The sequence below is a fragment of the Drosophila sulfurigaster genome, chromosome 2R, assembly GCF_023558435.1.
Source record: "Drosophila sulfurigaster albostrigata strain 15112-1811.04 chromosome 2R, ASM2355843v2, whole genome shotgun sequence".
Taxonomy (NCBI): Eukaryota; Metazoa; Arthropoda; class Insecta; order Diptera; family Drosophilidae; genus Drosophila; species Drosophila sulfurigaster.
This window is the reverse complement of record NC_084882.1, coordinates 8919401-8937889: the sequence shown is the minus strand read 5'-3', so window position 1 is coordinate 8937889 and position 18489 is coordinate 8919401. Positions and strand designations below refer to the sequence as shown.

Below are 18489 nucleotides of genomic sequence, written 5' to 3'. Positions count from 1 at the left end.
CTATTGCCATCAAACATCAAACATACTTTCCCATACTTTAACCTTAGGCCATTCTGGCAAATCTACAAATTTCAAATCATCGCTGATATTTAAGCACTTGATTGTATCATCGGTTTTTCGCACAGGATCCCAAGTGATCATATCCATACCATTAATTTTAGAGCTGTTGGGATTACCGGTGGTCGCAAACTGTGTCCAGATACCCACAGTGCGCTCAATATTGCGATACACACGACTCTTCTTGGGTAAGCGACGAGCCAACAAACTGCTGAACAGATATGTCAAATCATCGGCATGACTTACACCCTTTACTCCACGCCCAAACCGCAAAAGGCGATAAGGAAATATTAGCTCTTCCGAGTCGAAATCATAGCGATAAAAATAGACGGGTGAACCAGCTCCATGAGCATGACGGGAACGTACCACTCGCAAAGCCGGAAAAATGAAATGGTACATCGATAATAGCTGTAAATACGAAGGAAAGAAAATATTAGGAAAACTGGCCACAAAAGGATATTCCAATGCGTGAAAAAAATGTGTCTACATTCGATACTAAGTATATTAGCTAATTGTAAATTTCGTAAGATGATAATATAATATTTTTTAACTTTCGCTCATTTAAACTATGTAAACTATCGCTATAAACTATTTATGTAATCGAAACCTCAAATTAAATAGTGCGGCATTAATTTAAGTATTCAAAATTAATATATAATATAATATTATTAATATATATATAAATTTACCATTGAGTACAAAATATATTAGATTGTCAGCCAAAGCAACTTAGACCCCTAAGAAGGAGGCGTATTTACGCATATAAAAGTATTTCTTAAATAACTTTTAAAATTTGTATTTAATCGAAACCAAATCGGGAATCATAAAGACTAGCTCAGAAAATACACTTGGTTTTCGATTTTAGAAGGCGGAAGTGGGTGTGGCCAAAAATTTGAAGTAATCTTTATCTGAGTGCAAATTGCCTTTGAAAAAATTATATTTCTACATTTTAAGCGGACGGACAGACTGGCATGGCTATATCGTCTTGTCTTGTGTCGCTGATCAAGAATATATATACTTTATAGGGTCAGAGATTACTAGATTCCATACCAAATTAAAAAATATTTTTACAAAATGAAGCTTGAAGATGTTAAATAAAAGCACCGAAATAAATATTTCATTCGAAGCATTTTCACAACTTACATCCATGTAGTTATCCGGCGTAGCCTTTTCACTTGTAACATGCGCTTTCCTAATCTTTTCAGCCCATTCTCCCATCTTCTCTTGGCTGACTTCCGCCAGCTCTTTTGGAACAAATGGAGCGCCGGCATCCAATTGCATTGTCATCTGTGGTATTTGTTTAATCACTGAATAAAACAACAAGCAAAAAAGCAAATGAAAAACTCTTGGCTTTTGAGGTGTTCAAATGGGCACATACCTGGCATAAAGAACAAACCCTCATAAGAAGTGTTGCCAATCATCATGGGAATAGAGTTGCTCCATGCGGTTTTCATCATATCGATTGGGTGCTTGGGCACCACACATTCGGGCGTGGCAAAAGGTTCCAAGCAGGGTGCGAAGGCCAACATAACGTTATTGGCGCGTTCTTGTTGGGTCAGAACATTTCCCTCAACACGTATTAAATCTCCAGCCTTAGCATTTTTCAAGAACTGTAAAACATCCTTGTCATTATTGTCACCCTTGTATCCCGCAAGTTTTGCAATTGTGTAAGCCCGATGAGTAATGTCACCATTGTAGGCCCAAGGAGCGATCGCGCTCCCTGACTGTAAGATGGCGCGATGGAAGAGACCCTGTGTCTGATCCGTCAGCATCATATAGTGCACCGAGGCACTGCCAGCACTTTCGCCAAAGACGGTAATACAGTCGGAATCTCCGCCAAAGCTGGCACAGTTATTCTTGATCCACTTGAGTGCCAACACCTGATCCTTAAGACCCGCATTGCCGGGCACATTCAATCCAGGTGTCTTCAAGCTGAGGAATCCTTTATGATTTTAAGTGAATAATTAGAAGAAAGTTTCGTTGAGAATGTTTAGTTCCACTTACCCAAAGCACCCAAGCGATATTGAATGGTCACCAGCACTACGTCCTCTTTAATCAAATAATCAGGACCGTACCACTCACGAGTAGCTTCGCCTGTAAGAAATCCTCCGCCATGAATCCAGATCATGACCGGGCGTGGCTTGGCAGAATTTAGCTGTCATATAAAATAAAAGAGATCACATTCATGTGCGAAAGGATACAACCGTCAGTCAACCTACATTGTTGGTGTAGACATTTAAGTAGAGGCAATCCTCGGCACCATCCACCTTGTCGTACATAAACTGCACCTGCACCGCCTTCTCTTTGGGCTGACTGCAATCTCGGATACCCTCCCATGGCGTCGGCCTTTGCGGCGCTCTGAAACGTAGCTCTCCAATGGGTGGCTGGGCATAGGGTATGCCCTCGAAGCTAAAGTAGGGCACATCGTAAGTGGACAACCGCTTAACACCCCGCACTTTGCCGTATTCCGTATCGGCGATGACCGTCTCGTTGGTCGTCTGGCGATATTGTTGTATTTTATGCTCGATGGTACTGTAAAAATTATTAATAAAATATGTATAATAATCCGAGTAGACATACATACATATGCAGCAGAACAAGTTATTTTTACCAATCCTGAATGCATGAATGTAGAAGATATTAATTACAAAATTGAAATATTTATATTAACACACACAATTACCGATTAACAACGCACCCAGTCCCACTATCATATAATGCTCCAAGCTTCCTTACTTTCCATATCGCCCAGACATCACCTCATCCCTAAATTAAGTTTTTAATCTGAATAAAATAAGCATACTGATAAAACGAAGTTTATTTATAGTTTGGGGGCAACTTTTCCCCAACTCAGTCTACTACAATTTTTCTTTTGCGAGCTTCGTGTAACCAGCAACATTTATTTCCTTTTCTTTTCACATGAAATAGCAAGAATAAATGTATGTTACATGAAATTCACAAATTTAGCTTATGACCATATGGACGAAATAAATTCTAAACTTGGAGATCCCTTTTATAAGGGCTAGACGGCGATTGTTGCCATTATAATATAAGGCACTATTTACTTTGTAGACATTGAAGACTACAGAGTTGATGGTGAGCTTTTTGAAGGTAACTTGAGGTCAAAAAAATTAATGTCGTGACACTTATTGTACCCAAATACTCTAATTGATTCCACAGTTTCGTACTATATAGTACTTCATACTGAAGGATCCTTTGAGCAATCATATTACGCGCCTGCACGCAGCTATCATAGTGTGAACTATACATAACATACATATACCGCCATACGGTGTATTTCACCACACTTTATTTCATCACACTGTGCTATATTTCAACATACCATGTATTTCATCACATAGTAGTGTATTGCATTCTTTCTTCATTTTCACTTCGATCAAATATTGAAAACGATAATAATTAGGTTTATATGTACTTAAAATTATCTTACTACAAGTAAAGTTCCAATGCCTAATCTTTTGCTAAGGGTTTTATAAATTTATGGTGTGGGGCATTAATAGCAATCTGAAGTCTATTTTTTGATATAGAAAAATCTCGATTATTTTCGTTATACTTTTTTTAGATCACCATAATATCTTACTTACAATGATTTCGAAAATAATTATAAAGAAACTAGTTATTAATATTTTTAGACCAAAAAATGTCTAATAACATAATCTTTTGTGAAATCTAACCGAATAAATTTATTTATTAAAGCTTTGTTAGAAAGAAAATATAATAACAAATTAATGCTCATCTATATATCATTTTTGTTAATAAGATAATAATAATACCTTATATCATTAGTATTTTTCTATCAATTATTCCAGTAATTATAGTTATTCATTAGAGTTACTGAATACATAGCATATTCGCAGTTTATACATATGTGAATAAAAATTTTCCAGAAACTCTGATACACATTAAAATAACATGAAATGACTCAAAGTCACGTATATTGTTGAAATATCGTTACTATGAAAATTGATCGTGCTTTGGAAAACTCTGATAAGGAATGACATAGATTAACCCAATTAAAAAAAAAAACTATTAAAACTCACTTCAGCCGCCAGCGCATACGCTCCACAAATCCCATGTTACTATTCATGTTGAGTCGTAGTAGCGTCAAGGCTTCTAATTTTATTTTTCCCTTATTAGTTTAACCGTTAGCAAAATGAACTGCTACGCGACAGAACAAAACTGAAACTAAAATGAATACATTTTTTTTTTGTTAATATATCGACGATCAAACACTCAAGCCAAAGAAGTGATAATGGAAAGTATAAATGCAAATCTATACCATGTAGAATAAACCAAATATCAAAACACAATATGCAACAAAAATAAAGTAACGTGTGGTTGACTTTCAAATACCCGCTATTTATTTTAAGTAAAAACAAAACAATAATGTAATTAATAGTAATAGTAAATACACAAAAAAAAGATTGCAAATATGGCGACATTAAGTATAAGTATCTTTACAAGCAACTAAGCTAGTTCAACTACATTTGATTTTTTACCAATTAGCAACTATGTTTTTCAGTTAGAAATTATTAAGACTAAAGTTGTTATTAGTTTACCAAAATTGATATCTGTAGCTCAAAGTCACTTGAAATTCGGTTGTTTTTTTGCAAAACCTAAAGAAATATTTTTTTTGCTGTATAATAAAACTTTCAAGAAAGGTAGCTCTATCTTCTGTTGCCTTTATTATTTCGTCTGAGCTGATGACCCTGATATAGAATGTTTGCCTATTACGCACATTCCCTGTTGACACTAAACAAAAATACCTTTCTACCACATGAATGTAGTTGGGTATAAATATGAATTACAATTGCGGGATAAAGTAGCCGGCGAAAATTCAGAGCCAAAACAAAGCGTTGAGTATAACATAGAGTGTCAACCTTTGAGTGTATAGATAAGAGAGTGAGCCGTACAAAAAAGAGCTTTGGTCGGCAGCACTATGAGTGCGAATACTAGTATATGTAGATTCTCTGGTTTTAGTATTGGCTAGTTCGCCGGCTCACATAAAGCAGCTGAATAATTATTCAACTGATTGGCCAACAGCACAATGCCAATCTGCATAACAAGTAAGAAAGTTACAGTCGAGTGAGATACCCGCTACCCATTTTGAATAAAAACAAAATATTGCGGTATTTTTTCAACATATACTGAAAATACTAAAAATATACAAAATTGTATATTTGGAATATCCATATAGAACCACATTCAAAATATACCATAGACGGCACAATGTACCAGATTGTCGGCCAAAGCAACTCAGACCCCTAGTAAGTAGGGGTAGAAGGGTATATTAACTTTGTGTCGGCAGGAAATGTATTTAACAGGTAGAAGGAGGCATCTCCGAACCCATAAAGTATTTATATAATATTCTTGATCGAGACGATCTAGCCATGTCCGTCTTTCTGTCCCTCTGACACCTAAACCTCAGAGACTATAAGAAAGAGCTATACAGCATTTGTTATGTTTGCACGCAATCAAGTATTTTGGCCACGCCCAAAGATTGTCGATAAGTTATTCAAGAATTCTTTTGTATCGTATGTACTAGGGTCTTAGTTGCTTTCAACAATCTGGTATATTGTGTCGTCTATGGTATATTTTGAATGTGGTAATATATCAATATACCAAACGGTATATTTTTTAGTATTTTTAATATTTTGGTATATTTTGAAAAAAAAATACTGCAATATTTTGTTTTTATTCAAAATGGGTAGCTGGTATTTCACTGTAACTTTCTTACTTACTTGTTTGGTTATCGTTCAGTTTTATTATGTTGTCGTTCGTGGTTTTGTTGTTGTTTGCATGCAATGCATTGCAATGTGTAGAAATTCATAAATGGAATTTCAATATCTCTATATTCTCTAACAGATCAGATTGGCAACAAGTAACTCGTTTGATTCGGATCGATATAAAAGGTCCTAACCTAACGCACCTAACCTTAACCTTTTCAAGAGAGTGGCTCTCACCTTCTCTATAACTCTTCATCACTGTTCATCAAAAGTATCCATGCTCCTCATCCGTCAACTTCTATGTCCGTCTGTCAACCTAGATCCAGAGACTACAAAGAGAAACCAAAGATGGTCACCATATTCATGAATGTCATACACAGATCAAGTTTATTTTCTTTTCTGACCACGCCCCTTTCCGCCAACACACATCGAAAATGTCGAAATTAATCGTAGGGTATTATTCAAACAAAATTATACATAGGTTATACAATATAACACACAACAATAAAACTATTGCGTCAATAAGCTTGACCTCGACAGTTGTCTATGTAATAGACAGACGCATGATAAGCTATTAACACATATAATTCATGTTTTATTCTGTCGTAATTGTATATATAATCTTTCTATTCAATTTAATAATTAAGTGTTATCAAATTGTCAGCAAACTGATGTTTCTATTTATAATGTAATGATACAAACACAAAATTATAACTTTCTGTAAACTTATTAAATTTCACTTTGTTGCTTAACAACTTATATATGTATGTATATTTTATATTTAATACACTAATTTACTTTGCAATCATGTTTCTAATTCAAAAGAAAATATATGTTGCACTGTTTGTAATAAAGTAAAAGAGAAATATAACTTGGTAACAAGTTGTGACTGCCATCAATAAACGTAACATATAATGTAACGCATGAACAACAAGCTCTAATAATAATATGAATATATATATAATTGTATAAATATAAATATATATATAATATAATATAAATATACTTTCTGTTTTTCTAAATATATTAATTTGGTGTATTTAAATGTTAATACCGTTTTGCTTTTAAAAAGAGAGGAGAGCAGATAACTTCAAGTCGAGCACACTTGAATGTATCTGTCTTACTTGTTTTGCATACAAATCAAGTTTGTTTGGGATTTTTGGACGCCTACCCCAATCGAAGATATGAACAGCAAGCATAATTGTACTAATAGAATATTATAGTTTACAGACAATATTTATAACAGGCAGAATGAAGCATCTCCGACAATGTAAAGTAAATACATATATTCTTGATCAGGATCAACAGCCGAGACGATGTGGCTATGTCCGCTTGTCCGTCTGTCCGTATGAACACCTAGATCTAAGAGACTAAAAGAGATAGAGCCATCATTTTCGACAGCATTTGTTATGTTTGCACGCAGATAAAGTTGTTTCAAATGTTTGCCACACCCACTTCCGCCCCCGCCACTCGACAAAAATCTAATAACAAGTATTCTTATATCTAGTAGAATTTTGGTAAATCTTATGATTCCTGAAAGTTTTGTACTTACTTAATACTTTGACGCTTTGGCTGACAATCTGATATATTTTGCATACTATGGTATATTTTTAATGTTGTTGTGTATCAATCCATACATAAAGTAACCTTTGGTATAATTTTAGTATTTTTGCGGTTATTCATTCAATTTTGAAATAAATACCGCAATATTTTAATTGGTTCAAAATTGGTAACTCACAGTCGAGCACACTCTAATGAAACTTTCTTATTTGTTTTGTTTTGTTTTTATTTTTAGACAACAGTTGTTAAAATCCTAAGTACAAATATAATTTGGTATTATTAAATGTCTTTGACAAGCTAGTTGACAGCTTAAATATACAAATAACAAATTTATAGACACCTGATTGTTAGGTATTTATATTGACTTTACTTATGTACAGCAAATATTTCAAATTTCATTCTCAAAAGAGTAGATCCCGATTATCAATAAAAAGACTTTCCCATACTTTAACCTTAGGCCATTCAGGCAAATCAACAAATTTCAAATCATCGCTAATATTTAAGCACTTGATTGTATCATCGGTTTTTCGCACAGGATCCCAAGTGATCATATCCATGCCATTAATTTTGGAGCTATTGGGATTACCGCTTGTCGCAAACTGTGTCCATATGCCCACTGTGCGCTCAATATTGCGATACTCACGACTTTCCTTGGGTAATCGACGAGCCAGCAAACTGCTGAACAGATATGTCAAGTCATCGGCATGACTCACGCCCTTTACTCCACGCCCAAACCGCATTAGGCGATAAGGAAATATTAGCTCTTCCGAGTCGAAATCATAGCGATAGAAGTAGACGGGTGAACCAGCTCCATAAGCATGACGGGAACGGACCACTCGCAAAGCCGGAAATATGAAATAGTACATAGAGCACAACTGTAAACAACAAGAAATCAAGATTAGAGAGCTATTATGAATAATTTTCTTTAAAAGAAGTTTTCCTAAAATATTTTTTTTAATTCAATAAAATTAAAAGAATTTTATTAATATGTTAAGAAAACCAGTTAAGTTTAACCGGATTTCATTGTAATCACATTCTTGTCGCCAGATTAATCCAGTTCACTCAACACTATCGGACTATTCGATTTGAATGTTAATGCTGATTCAGTCTGATAGGCACATTTTTGTTTGAAACGTGAGCAAGTGGTAATCTAATATGTATAATGATGATTCCACGAACATATATAAATCAATGTCCTATTCGCATTCTTTTCTCAACTTACATCCATGTAGTTATCCGGCGTCGCCTTTTCTCCAGTAACATGCGTGTTCCTTATCTTTTCAGCCCAGTTGCTTATCTTTTCCTTACTGACTGCTGCCAGTTCTTTTGGAACAAACGGCGTACCAGCGTCCAATTGCTGTATTGCTTGTGGCATTAGCTTCACCTCTGAAAGAAACAATCTACAGTAGTAAGTCTCGATTCATGTGCCATTCCAGGAACACTTACCTGGCACCCAGAGCAAACCCTCATAGGAAGTGTTGCCAATCATCATGGGAATAGAGTTACCCCATGCGGTCTTCATCATATCTCGCGGTTGTTTAGGCACCACACATTCGGGCGTGACAAACGGTTCTAAGGAAGGTCCGAAGGCAAACATATTCTTATTGGCGCGCTCCTCTGGCGTCAGAACATGCTCCTCGACACGTATCAGATCTCTGGCCTTGACATTTTGTAGGAAGTGCAGAACATCTTTGTCATTATTGTCACCCTTGTATCCTGCCAGTTTTGCAATTGCGTAAGCCCGATGAGTAATGTCACCATTGTAGGCCCAAGGAGCGATAGCGCTTCCTGACTGTAAGATGCCGCGATGGAAGAGACCCTGTGTCTGATCCGTCAGCATCATATAATGAGTGGAGGCACTGCCAGCACTTTCACCAAAGACGGTGATGCAGTCGGGATCTCCGCCAAAGCTGGCACAGTTATTCTTGATCCACTTGAGTGCCATCACCTGATCCTTGAGACCTGCATTGCCGGGCACATTCAATCCAGGTGTCTTCAAGCTGAGGAATCCTTTATGAATTTAAGTGATTAATTAGTAGTTCATTATCTGGAGAGTCTCTTTACTCACCTAAAGCACCCAAGCGATATTGAATGTTTACCAGTACTACGTCTTCGGTCATGAAATAGTCGGGTCCGTACCACTCACGATTGGCTTCTCCTATGATAAAGCCGCCGCCATGAATCCAGACCATGACCGGACGTGGCTTGGCAGGACTTAGCTGTCATATAAGATGAGAATAGGTTATTTTCAGGTCACAGCATCAATGGACACAACAGTCAGTCAACTTACATTGTTGGTGTAGACATTTAAGTAGAGACAATCCTCGGCACCCTCCACCTTGTCGAACACAAACTGCACCTGCACCGCCGTGTCTTTGGGCTGACTGCAATCTCGGATACCCTCCCATGGCGTCGGCCTTTGCGGCGCCCTGAAACGTAGCTCTCCAATGGGTGGCTGGGCATAGGGTATGCCCTCGAAGCTAAAGTAGGGCACATCGTAAGTGGACAACCGCTTAACACCCCGCACTTTGCCGTATTCCGTATCGGCGATGACTGACTCGTTGGTCGTCTGGCGATATTGTTGTATTTTATGCTCGATGGTTCTGTAGAGATGGGGAAATGTGGAATTGAATAAAAAATTAGCATAACAATTCGTATAGGCATAGACAACAGACCTAGTTAATATGATATTTTTGTCGGCCGTGAATGCGTGTTAATTATTTTAATTAGCCATATTCAACTGACATTCATGAAACGCAGTAAATTGAAATTATTTTGCTGATGCTGCTGTTTTGAATGCTGTTGCCATTGTCGTTGTCGTTGCTGTGCTGTTTACCATGTCGTCAGGCCGTCAACTGGACACAGATCCAGCTCAGAGCTAGTTCATTGCATTGTCACTCAGTATGGACCACATTCACCTAACTGGGCACGTCTGTCATTGATAAATGAACACACGGAATACACACACCCATACTCACCCACAACTAGAGACTAACAACCCACCCAGTCACGCCACAATGCACTCAGCTCTTCGACTTCCTACACCCCTCACAACTTCCCCTTGCACTTAAAGTAGCTCTTAAATCTGCAGCATTCAGTGTTGAACTTTGTCCCCTTCGGAGTATCTCTTGTATACCAACGAATACAATGAGACAAACTAGCCTGCAGATAAGCCAGCAACATCTACTTGTATAATAAAGCCCATATTATTTATACAATGATTTTCAGAGTAATGCCCCTTATCATTCTCTTTCTCTCACCATAGCAAAGGCCACCAAAATAATAAAACAAATAGGTACATAAAATTAACATACCCAAAGCAAAGTACTTAGGTTCAATCTCTCCATACGCTTTCTATGGATATTATAAAAATGTCGCGTCGTGTGTAAACAAAAATATGAAGACTATTGTTTTATTTTTAGATAACGAAAATACTCGACGATAGTCTTTTATATATTTCTAACTGCTTTAATACAGTAATTCCCAACGTAATGTATTAGAATATATAAGGAAATAAAATATTGTACAAAAATTAGACAAAATCATTCAGATATTTATTATGCTATCAGATTTAAGTGATAAGAAGCCAAACAAAATATATTATATATTTATTAAACCTACATTGACATCAAAAGTATGTGATAACAACGCAATTTAATTAAACAGTATATCAATTGTAAAGTAAATAAAAATGAATAGATTATTTTAATTTATAATTAGCTTTTAGTTGTCATGTGAACAATGATAGAAAGTGTCATCAATTAATTGAAACAATTATTGTTTTTAGTGTAGGCTCGAAATATTATTTTAATTGGGTTATATAATTAAATGTAATGAATAACACTCATTTAATTGTCGACGTGCTAGAAAAGTTAATTTTTCAATTAACACAGAAGTATTTGAAAATAAACTAATTGCCGACAAATAGACTACTTGGGTATATTTATACATAAACCAATAGACACGAGAATATAATGCAGTATATAATGAATAATGGAATCTTAGGCCATAGAATAATTACGTTATTCAGAGTACACATCAAGCACGTTCAAATTGAAATGAAACGCTTACGGCATGTTGATAGAGTAATTATAAAAATATATGTATATGTTATAAACATGAATCAATATTTAACCCCACGAAAATAAATATTGTATACTAGCTATAAAAGTTACGACTTTAATGATTTAATTATATTTGTCTATGTAAACAAATTAAGTTTATGTGGCATATCCATCGGCAACGGCAAACTATGCATTAATGAAAGGTCGTAAACAGAAAATATTTTTCTCATTAAACTGATTAAGCGATAAATAGACGACGTATATGAACGAATTAATCGAATGCTTATGGGGATATAAATTAAGGGATTATGTGACACTTTTATGAATAGCATAAAAACTTTATTGATTTACTGTAAAGAGATGACCCCAGCAATGTGAACGATATCTCGAGTATGCTATTTTTATATGTGTAGGAGAACTTTCAATAATAAAAATAATTTGAAACAATGATAAGCTAAAATTCCACAACAAATATTGAATAATCATTTTCTGTAATTATCTGAATTTATGCACAAAGTATTGCGGCGCAATAAAAAATATTATTATTATATGTTGTTTTGATTTCTTAGTCATTTGCAAGTAAACCTAATATGCAACACTTTGCGTATGGCTTCATAAACGTGTATTTTTAGAGGTGTCGGCATGTCATTTTGCACAGATATGATTTGTCATACCCGAGCACTTGATTAGCTCACTGAAATTACTATGACCCAATAGGAACTTAGGTCATTCAAAGCAATAAATTTGTTCTTAAGAACTTCGCAGCACATCCAACTCGCAGCGTTATTAGTATGAAATATGAATTAATTCAAACACACGATAAAATATATTATGTTTACTGAATGAACTTAAAAATTACTATTGATCTATTTAGATTAAATGATGGCACTCACTTCAGACGCCAGCGCATGCGCTCCACAAAACCGAGGTTCTTATTCATTTTGAGAAAAAACAACAAACCATATATATTTCTGAAATACGAGTATCTAGCTAATGCCGTCGAGACTGCTAAAGTTCTTTTTCGTTTTGTTTCGATTCACCGATAGTAGTATGAACTGTAACGCGACAGCGCTAAACTGAAACTGAAATACAAACTTTTTTATTCTGATGACGACGAGTTGGGCGAACAAAAACACATGCGAAACAAGTGAGAAAAGAAAGAATAAAATGTAAGTATATATTATGTAGAATAAGGCAAATAACAGAATACAAAATATACTCCAACAACAAAAAAGGCGACATGAAAAAATAGCAAAATACTCGTACAACAAAAAAAAAAGAATTTCAAGTGCGCGCTACAGCGGCTGGCGCAGATACACAGTCAAAGCTCATAGATAGTCCGGGATCGCAAAGCGTAGAGCGAAGAGCGTCAAGCGTTAAGCGTGGAGCGTGTAGAGTATAGAGTGTGTGGAGGAGAAAGAGAGGAGTAGAGAAAAAAGTGTGGGCCGTCAACATTGCCAGTGCGAATGCGAGTGCGGCGCCTCTGGTTATGGCAGTGGCGAGTTGTAGTGGCTCGCCTAAAACAGCTGAATAATTAATCAATTGATTTGCCAACAGCACAAGCCCAAACTGCATTATAAGCAACTTTTCAGCGCATGTAAACAAATACAAGTTTGAATGTCATTAACTATGTTACTTTGGTTGCCAGCGGGAGGCGGGGTATTCTCTCTCAGTGGGTCAGACACACTTGATCGTGCCGGCAATATAAACAAACACCGCACGCTGAGTGGTTCTGAAGTCTCGGGTGTTGCGCAAAAAGCTTATATAGCGGCTTTAACATAAAGCTTTAAGCTAAAAGCTTTTCGACTAACAGTGAGGTATCGAAATATTATTACTGCTCCCATAACCATAACATACTTAATGGGTTCTTAAATGCACAACAATTTATAAATTTCTAGTATGCAACATTTTACATATAGTTCAAATTAAATAACTTATCAAAAACATTAATACAAATGCTTAAAATAAGTAAGCTTTTAGTAAAAACGTATTAAAAATATTATATTGAAACTAATATTAACAAGCTTTTTTCTCTTATCAAACTTAGTTATAAAGATAATGTTCTTATAGTCCAGTTCTGTAATGCAATTCGTTCGATCGACTATGAAGAAGATTATTTTGTGATGGCGTCCATGGTTTAGATTTTTTTTTACAAGGGTTGACTTCCAATGTATGTCTTTGAAGATCTAATTTTGAAGATTCCCAAGAAGATTTTCTATTGCTATCCACCGTAAAGTAAGCAAGCATCATCGTTGTAAAGTTTATTCCACACTTTGATACCCTCTTTTTCAGGTAGTGTTGTAACCTCAAGTTCATTTCCGATATTCATAATTTTAAAGGGATCCTTACGATCAACCGGACTCCAAAGCTCGGACTCTGTTTCGACGCAATTAGGATTTCCAGTGCGAGCAAATGTTGTAATGATGCTAACCATTCTTTGTACTGTACAAACTCCGGCCTCATTCAATTTTTCCATTTTTCTTGGGAATATGAAACCAAGCTCATCAGCATGGCAAACTCCACGTAGAATATCATCACCGCATAATTTGAGGCGCATTAGGTTGGAATTGGGTGAGTCGAAGTCAAAGCGGAACATATATGTGGGAGCAGTGGCATATGCCAGTCGAGAAAGAACCACTCTGTGCATTCCATGCAAAAAACTTTTGTAGCTAAAATGCTAAAGAAAGAATAAAATAAAAAATATACACATATAATTTAACGCTTACTCACATCCAAAGTCTGTACAACATTCGACTTAGAAATTGTTCTGGGACCGTAGTGGAAGCTAATTAATTTTTGAGCATGTTCGACGCGTTCGTCGTTGGATAGGCACACATACCGATCATACGGCAATATTAAAGCCGGCTGCTGTATAAGTAGATCAATCATGTGTCCGTTGTTGACCTTGCAGTAAGGGTACATGACCAATCCCTCAAAAGAAGTATGGCCCATCAACAATGGTAAATTTGTCGACCAAGCCTCTCTCATCATTTGTGCAAAGGGACGATTAAGCAAACCTCCTCTTGCGCCAATGCTACTAGGTTGAGTCTCCAACGATGGCACAAAGGGATATAAATGTCCAAAGCAGCGTTCCTTAGGCCCAAATAGATGGTGGCTTACTAACTCCTCCGCGGAAAGCGAGCAAAGAAACTTTAAAACATCTGCATCGGCTGTAGATCCTTTGTAGCCCTTGGCATTAGCAAGTCGATAAGCAAAAGTCTCCGTTTCGGGCACGTTCACCCAAGGACACATCATGCAACCCGAGATCATGATGCATCTTTGAAATAGATCACTTGCCTGTGGCAAGCACATCATAAAGTGCACCGAGCCAGCACCAGCACTTGTGCCCATTATTGTGATATTCTTTGCATCCCCATTGAAATGTGAAATATACTTGTTGACCCATCGAAGTGCTAGCATCTGATCATGGATACCGGCATTACCCGGAACATCCAACTCTGGATCGCTCAACCTGAGAAATCCCAGAACACACAAGCGATAACTGAAAATTACGAATACTATATCTTCGCGCATCAGATAGTCCGGTCCATACTTGCTTCGTATAGCACCATTTTCTCGGAAGCCTCCTCCATGAAAGTAGACAATTACTGGCAGTGGTTGCTTTGTATTATCAAACTATAAGTAAATACGAATTACACAAAATTCGTACTTTCTTTTAACTTTAACCTACATGCTTGGTATACACGTTCAATTTAAGACAATCTTCCTTCCCGAGCACTTCGCCTGTATCTCTTATAAATTGAACAGGCGGATCAGCTTCGTAACGGCAATCCAATTCCTTCCATGGCTCAGCCGGTTGTGGTGGTCGAAAACGAAGGTCTCCGATGGGCGGCTTACCATAAGGAATGCCCTCAAAACTATAGAAACTATTGCCACAATATCCGGTCTGATACTTGCCCTTCACATTGCCTATGGGCAGCTTAAGGACCTTGGTCTCTGGGCATTTCGAGTAATTCAACTTCAGGCCCAAAAGCTGTAGAATTTTGATTTTGCTTTTTCGGCCAAATTTCAACATGTCATTACTGAATGATTGCGAATCGAAGTTAGGCAAAGGCAACTTGGATGCATCAACTTAATTTGCTCATTATTATTCACTATAGCTTTTTGTTGATGTTTGAAAAAAAGTTTTAATAAAATACTCGAATACTTTATCAATTTAATTAAGTACGTCTAGTAAAGTTATTTTCTGTTACTTTCAATGAACTCAGGTAAGAAAACACATTGTACTTAGTCAATGAATTTTGTTTTCGGTTTTTTTTTTTATTATATACTGTCTATGTTCGGATTAATTTGGTGGCCAAATAAAAAAAATTTAAATGTGAAATCAAGTGTATCAAACAATTAACAAACTTAGCTTATTCCGAAATATTTAAGTCGATTTTTTTTTTAAACTGTTGCCTCAGAGCTATTGATGTTTGAACCACTAGATGTTAATTGGGTAGAAATGTAAACACTGAATTCTAGTTTTTTTGAATGACCAAATAGTCATTGGATTGTATTTCAATTTCACAGAATGCACAAAATTTTGAAGTAATTAGATGTTTTGTATAATAATAATAATAATCTTTAACAAATACTTAAAGAGGTGACTTTTATGTATGACTTATTACTTATCATATAAGTTACTCGACTTAAAATAAATTTTTATAATTCGAACATTTTTACTGTGACTATCCGTTATATAGTAAGAAAGCGTCATTATTGTAAAGTTTATTCCACGCTTTAATACCCTCTTTTTCTGGTTGTGTCTGTATCTCAAGTTTATCTCCGATGTTCATAACTTTAAAAGGATCTTTTCGGTCTACGGGTGCCCACATCTCTGACTCTGTTTCCACACAGTTAGGATTTCCAGTGCGAGCAAAAGTCGTAATAATTCCAATCAATCTTTGGATGGTCAATTTCCCAGCCTCACACAGATGCTCACGTCTTCTTGGGAATATGAAGCCCAACTCATCAGCATGGCAAACTCCACTCATAATATCCTCACCGCATAAGGCAACTCGCAGCAAATTCGACTTGGGGGAGTTAAAATCAAAACGGTAAAGATATGTGGGAGCCTTGGCAAAGGCCAGACGGGAGAGAACCACTCTATGAAATCCATGCCAAAAGAGTTTGTAACTAAAATGCTTAAGGTTAAGGAATACAATAAATATTCTCGTAGCTCGCAAGGATACTCACATCCAGAGTCTGCATCACATCAGATTTAGAAATCTTTCTGGGTCCGTAGTGGAATTTTATTAACATTTCAGCCATATTGTTTCGTTCATCATCGGATGAGCACACATACAGATCATATGGCAGTATCAAAGCCGGCTGCTTTATGAGATGATCCATCAAGAGTCCATTATTTAACTTGCAGTAGGGATACATATACAATCCCTCGCACGAAGAGCCTCCTATTAGCAGAGGGACATTCGATGACCAAGCCTCTTTCATCATCAAATCAAAAGGACGATTAAGAAGGCCATCAGTGTTACTCGGTATAGTCTCCAATGCGGGCACAAAGGGATATAAATGTCCAAAGCAATAATCAGTATATCCAAATAGATGATGGTCTACTAACTCCTCAGCGGGAAGTGAGCAAAGAAACTTTAATACGTCTGCATCTGCTGCAGATCCATTGTAACCTTTGAACTTCGCAAGACGATAAGCAAAAGTTTCGGTGTTGGGTAAATTAACCCATGGATTAAGCATACAACCAGACATCATGATGCACCGATGAAATAAACCACAAGTCTGTGGCAAGCACATCATAAAATGTACCGATGTAGACCCAGAACTTGTGCCCAATATAGTAATGTTATTTTCGTCCCCATTGAAATATGAGATGTATTTGTTCACCCAACGCAACAAAAGCACCTGATCATGCATTCCAGCATTGCCAGGTATACCTAACTCTGGACTGCTGAAACTTAGAAAACCCAGAGTACACAGACGGTGGCTGAAGAGTACAAAGACAATATCTTCGTGCATCAGATAGTCCGGTCCATACCTTCTTCGGCTAGCACCATTTTCACGATATCCTCCTCCATTAAAGTAGACAATGACAGGCAACGGTTTCTGGGTATCAAACTGAACAAATTTTCGGATATTAATAATAGATTGAGTTTTTAAAATAGTTTAACCATACATGCTTGGTGTATACATTTAATTTAAGGCAATCTTCACTTCCGAACACCTCTCCAGTTTGGCTCCCCTTCTGTACGGGCAAATCGGCTTCCTCAAGGCAATCCAATTCTTTCCATGGATCCACCGGTTGCGGTGGTCGAAATCGAAGCTCTTCAATCGGTGGCTTACCATAGGGAATGCCCTCGAAACTATAAAAGCTTATCCCACAAAGTCCAGCCTCATATTTGCCCTTCACATTGCCTATGGGTAGCTTAACGGTCTTCGTCTCATGGCATTGCGAGTAGTTCAACTTGTTGAAGAACAGATGCAGAATTTTGATTTTGCTTTTTCGGCTAAATTTTAACATTTCATTATCCAATTAATATGAATCATCCAAAGCCACGCAAAGGCAACTACGATGATTTAAAATCACGAAGTTTAAATTATATTACAATTTTTACTTCCACAATTGGTAACGATCTTCAAGGCATTTTGTTATATTATAATTTGAATACATTCAATAAAAATAGAAATTGTATTAAAAATCAAATTGGTCACGGTGGATTAATGTAAACCTTTTGTATATATGTAAATAGTTTATAATTTCAATTCTCTTCGACCATCAGATATAATATAAAGTAATTTATAAGTTAAGAGTAAGCATGCAAGAAACGGATTTAATAATAGGGTAGAAAGTCGTTAAACTCTAATCTTAATGGACTCAACATTAATCACAAATACATTGCTGCCCAGCACTGCCCAAGAACGAATTTATATTTTAACATAGTTAAAGATAATGATTTGAGTACATACAGAAACTTTACTATATTATATTTATTGTTTATGTTCTTAAATGTTAAATGGCCTTTATTACTATGATCTTTCAACCTGGCTGCATAACTGCATAACATGCGCACATATTTACTTTAAAA

At 36.3% G+C, this 18489-nt stretch overlaps 4 protein-coding genes across 6 annotated transcripts; all 4 read right to left on the bottom strand.

Moving 5' to 3' along the window:
* Positions 1 to 9: 9 nt before the first annotated feature.
* On the bottom strand, positions 10 to 4275 carry LOC133836891 (esterase B1-like). The gene is made up of 6 exons (XM_062267487.1): positions 4119 to 4275; positions 2277 to 2589; positions 2062 to 2212; positions 1436 to 1999; positions 1201 to 1364; positions 10 to 465 (listed from the first exon to the last, which is right to left on the bottom strand). Exons 1-6 carry the CDS (start codon positions 4163 to 4165, stop codon positions 10 to 12), a joined length of 1695 nt encoding a protein of 564 aa, XP_062123471.1. The 5' UTR covers positions 4166 to 4275.
* A 3294-nt stretch (positions 4276 to 7569) lies between these two features.
* On the bottom strand, positions 7570 to 12510 carry LOC133836886 (esterase B1-like). Its single transcript, XM_062267479.1, has 6 exons — positions 12322 to 12510; positions 9655 to 9967; positions 9433 to 9583; positions 8811 to 9374; positions 8587 to 8750; positions 7570 to 8239 (listed from the first exon to the last, which is right to left on the bottom strand). The coding sequence occupies exons 1-6, from the start codon at positions 12366 to 12368 to the stop codon at positions 7766 to 7768; spliced, it is 1713 nt and encodes a 570-aa protein (XP_062123463.1). The 5' UTR covers positions 12369 to 12510; the 3' UTR covers positions 7570 to 7765.
* A 904-nt stretch (positions 12511 to 13414) lies between these two features.
* Positions 13415 to 15525, bottom strand: LOC133836888 (esterase B1-like). Of its 2 annotated transcripts, none has more exons than XM_062267482.1 (3): positions 15120 to 15520; positions 14159 to 15064; positions 13415 to 14105 (listed from the first exon to the last, which is right to left on the bottom strand). In XM_062267482.1, the coding sequence occupies exons 1-3, from the start codon at positions 15462 to 15464 to the stop codon at positions 13650 to 13652; spliced, it is 1707 nt and encodes a 568-aa protein (XP_062123466.1). In that variant the 5' UTR covers positions 15465 to 15520; the 3' UTR covers positions 13415 to 13649. The 2 variants fall into 2 exon arrangements, with proteins under 2 accessions (XP_062123466.1, XP_062123467.1); XM_062267483.1 differs by having other exon boundaries at positions 13863 to 14097; positions 15120 to 15525.
* Positions 15526 to 16024: 499 nt separating this feature from the next.
* Positions 16025 to 17977, bottom strand: LOC133836890 (esterase B1-like). Of its 2 annotated transcripts, none has more exons than XM_062267485.1 (3): positions 17580 to 17976; positions 16628 to 17521; positions 16025 to 16575 (listed from the first exon to the last, which is right to left on the bottom strand). In XM_062267485.1, exons 1-3 carry the CDS (start codon positions 17922 to 17924, stop codon positions 16120 to 16122), a joined length of 1695 nt encoding a protein of 564 aa, XP_062123469.1. In that variant the 5' UTR covers positions 17925 to 17976; the 3' UTR covers positions 16025 to 16119. The 2 variants fall into 2 exon arrangements, with proteins under 2 accessions (XP_062123469.1, XP_062123470.1); XM_062267486.1 differs by having other exon boundaries at positions 16393 to 16567; positions 17580 to 17977.
* Positions 17978 to 18489: the final 512 nt, after the last annotated feature.